This window comes from Mesoplodon densirostris, chromosome 9 (genome assembly GCF_025265405.1).
Source record: "Mesoplodon densirostris isolate mMesDen1 chromosome 9, mMesDen1 primary haplotype, whole genome shotgun sequence".
NCBI lineage: Eukaryota > Metazoa > Chordata > Mammalia > Artiodactyla > Ziphiidae > Mesoplodon > Mesoplodon densirostris.
Genome location: NC_082669.1, coordinates 90,279,459 through 90,282,989, shown reverse-complemented (window position 1 = coordinate 90,282,989; position 3,531 = coordinate 90,279,459). Strand labels below are relative to the sequence as shown.

General features: G+C 50.7%; 1 protein-coding gene across 1 annotated transcript; it reads right to left on the bottom strand.

The window, feature by feature from the left end:
* Positions 1-1,303: 1,303 nt before the first annotated feature.
* Positions 1,304-3,262, bottom strand: HILPDA (hypoxia inducible lipid droplet associated). The gene is given in 3 exon segments (XM_060108238.1): positions 1,304-2,024; positions 2,027-2,242; positions 3,103-3,262. Coding segments are annotated over 2 exon segments (189 nt in total). The 5' UTR covers positions 2,175-2,242; positions 3,103-3,262; the 3' UTR covers positions 1,304-1,983.
* Positions 3,263-3,531: the final 269 nt, after the last annotated feature.

The following is a 3,531-nucleotide window of genomic DNA, read 5'->3' as shown; positions in this document are numbered from 1 at the left end:
AGGGCAGGTACTGTCACATGACACTGCCTGAAATCAGAGATAAAAAGCGAACTATATTTTTGAGAGTACTCTGTTACCGACACAAGTCACATAAGACCAGCCAACCACAAAAGACCAGGGAGTACAATCTTATCATGTGCCCAGAAGGTGGGAAGCTGGAAACATTTGTAAACAGCTCTGACTACCACAGTGCAATAAATAAAAGTGATGCCCAAACCACTGGTTTCTTGGGTAGTGGCACTTAAGTTTAAGAACACTCAGGAAGTAAAACTGACTTAGCAGAGGACACCATGCACCATTCTTACCCTTTGGCAAAAGTAAATCAAACTCACTGTAAACAAAATGATGTGTACACCAACACGAGTGTGTAAATTACCATAGGCAGAGGAGGGAATGTGCTTCAACATGGGGTGGGGATAGAGGAGGGGTGAATTGAAGGAAAAAAAAAAAAAGACCTCCATTTTTATGGAAAGGCCAAGTTGCTAGGTCTGGGATAGCAGAAACAATCATCTGTGAGGTCCAGACATGTCACCAGCTGACCTGGAGAACAATCGTAACTGAGTCTGGTGGATAAGAACGTAGACAAAAAAGCCACGGCCTACTGGACTGATAGTCTTTTCTCCAGAGACTGAAGGTGAGGGGCTGGAAGAAATGATCATTTTTCTTTTTCTTTAGATATGGACAGAGTCAAGAGAGAACTATAATGGCCTTGGCCTAGGCTCAGAAAACTGGTTAATATAGGGCAGACCCAAGCACGCCAGCCTCCAAGTTCAGAGGTTTATTTACCTTATATTTTTTTTGTTTGGTTTGGTTTTTTGGTTTTTTTGGCCACACCATGCGGCATGTGGGATCTTAGTTCCCCAACCAGGGATCGAACCCACGAACCCACGATCCCCGCACTGGGAGCACAGAGCCTTAACCACTGGACCACCAGGGAAATCCCTACTTTATATTTTAAACAAAGCGTTTTATGTACTTTTCTGCTCCAAAGGTTTTTTTTTTTGTTTTTTTTTTTTTTGCAGTACGCGGGCCTCTCACTGTTGTGGCCTCTCCCGTTGCAGAGCACAGGCTCCGGACGCGCAGGCTCTCAGCGGCCATGGCTCACGGGCCCAGCTGCTCCACGGCATGTGGGATCTTCCCGGACCGGGGCACGAACCCGTGTCCCCTGCATCGGCAGGCAGACTCTCAAACACTGCACCACCAGGGAAGCCCTGCTCCAAAGTTTTAAGATGTGAAACCTCAGATCTGCGAATTAAGACCCTTCCCTACCACTAATTTCAAGGGCAGAAGTCAACAAGACACATTGTAGAAATATACATTCAACTTTATTTCATTAGAAAAATTTATTTAAGCCACACGGTGGCCAAAATGCCCATGTCCTGAGCAGGCACTGTCATCCCACTGCCCTCTTCAGACCAATACACACACACGTACACGTTATATTGGAGGAGTGACTTAAAAATGTAAAACAATGAGAACGGGACAGAATACTCCACCTTCCCCCTTCCTATAGCCAATCCACACACCTCTTCAACTGTTATCCGCACAGAGAGGATCTCTCATGGAAGAGAAACTGAACACCAAATAAACTGACCATAAGACACCCAAACCCAAAGGAACTCTTGGCAGATGCTTAGAAAGTAGGGTTGAAAATAACACGATCTCCCAACAGCTGAAGTTGCAGCACAAGTCCCCATCTAAGAGAAGACAGATCCATGCTGCCAAAGACAGCAAAGCATATGGCGGACTGGGGAGAAGAGTGAGATCACTCCATTCCACAGCCACAGGCGACCCACTCATTATCTGTGTATTAAACAGGCTTTTTCCAGAGCAACGAGTATGCAGGTGGAGAGGCCCTTCAAGGGCCTAGTAACAGTTAGTTCTCTGATAACACTGATGCTGAGCTTGCCTACCCAGGAACTGGTACAGCTGGACGTATTTAGGCCAGTGTTCCAAGGTTACAGCTGGTGGAGGGAGGTCTTATCACACCCCTCTGGATGGATGGTCTGGAAGGCCCTTGGGGACTCTGTGTTGGCTAGTTGACCTCTGGTGGTCCAGGAATTCCCAGGAGATGGGCTCTCCAGTAAGCCCTCCAGGGACTCCAACAGTCTAACGAAGATGGAGAGCATGGTCAGCACCACACCTAAGAGATAGAGGTTCAACATATGCTTCATGGCCTAAAGTATCCCACTCCTTTGTAGAGCAGTAGAGCTGCCTTCTGCTTCTGGAAGGCCTCTGGATCCTGGGGAAAGAGAGCGAGGTTAATCTCCAGCCTTTTAGGATATGCGTGCCTCTGACCTTGGCCCTGGAGCTAAGCAGGAGGCTCAGCCAGCCAGGGGGACAAGGACCACAGCAGAACCTCCAAGTATATTTACACTGTAAACTCCATGGCTGGGGAACTAGTCTAGCCTCTTGGACTAATTCAAGAGCATTCCTTAAAACTTTTACTTCCCTTAAAGTAAAAAACTTTTACTTCTCCTGTCGGGTATGCACAATCCCTGTTCCACAGTCCACGGACCAGAAACCTTCCTGAAGTAAGGTTTTGGTGAGGGTGGGCGGAGGTGGGAATATAAGAAGACGCCCTTGAGAAAGCAAAAGCAACCTGCCTTGAAGTCTCCCTCACACCTCAGTCAGGTTCGAGTTAACCATAAACTTTTTGAAAGTCAAAATAATTCTAAGGGAGTCAGATCTATCAAGCTCACCTACTTAACAAGCACACCTTGAATAACCACAACGTGTGAGGCACCTTGGAAGGTACTACGGCCACCGGAGGAGGGGGGCCCTGCAGACACGAACCCGGCCCTCACGGGCCTTACTGTCCAGGGGCGACAGGCAAGAAAACAGGCAGTTACTACAACAACCGGCCAAGGGCTGTGACAGTAAGGAGAGGCTAGGGGTGCTCTGGGAGGGCACGGCATGGGGGCCTAACCCAACGCTAGCGAGAAAGCAGGGCTGCGCGGCTGAGTGGGGCCCCGGGTGGCGGCGAAGCGATGGGGGACGCTCCCGGCAGCATAGTCCCAGGCGGGGATTGCCAGGCGGCGCGCGGCGCAAGCAGCCTAGGGGATGGGGGCGGGCAGCCGGGAAGCCCACAGGGCCGCTCACCTCCAGGAGGAAGGGCCGTGAGTGGCCCGCTCGCTGTAATATCTGGTAGTGCGGAGTCGGAAGGAAAGTCGGCCAACCAGCAGCGCGAGATGACAACCCAAAAGCCTCTCCGAAGACAAAATCTCAGCCCGCAGGAAAGCGCGAAACAGGATGCACACCACGTACTTATAGCCGCGGTGCGGCCCAAAGCCCGCGCACGCGCACTGGAGCCCTGACTCACGCAAGACCGCCGCCCCGCCTCTAGGCGAGGGCGGTCTGGGGTCCGGGGCGGTTGTTTGCGCTTGTGATCTGGGCTGTTTCGAGAAACCCACGTCCTGCGGCTCTGAGTCACTGAGGTGGGCAATGGGACTAGGCGTGTGGGTTAACTTCGACTGCCTTTTCTTGCTGCAGGAAACTTTTGAAGGAATCAGAAAGCTCATTTTTCCCTCA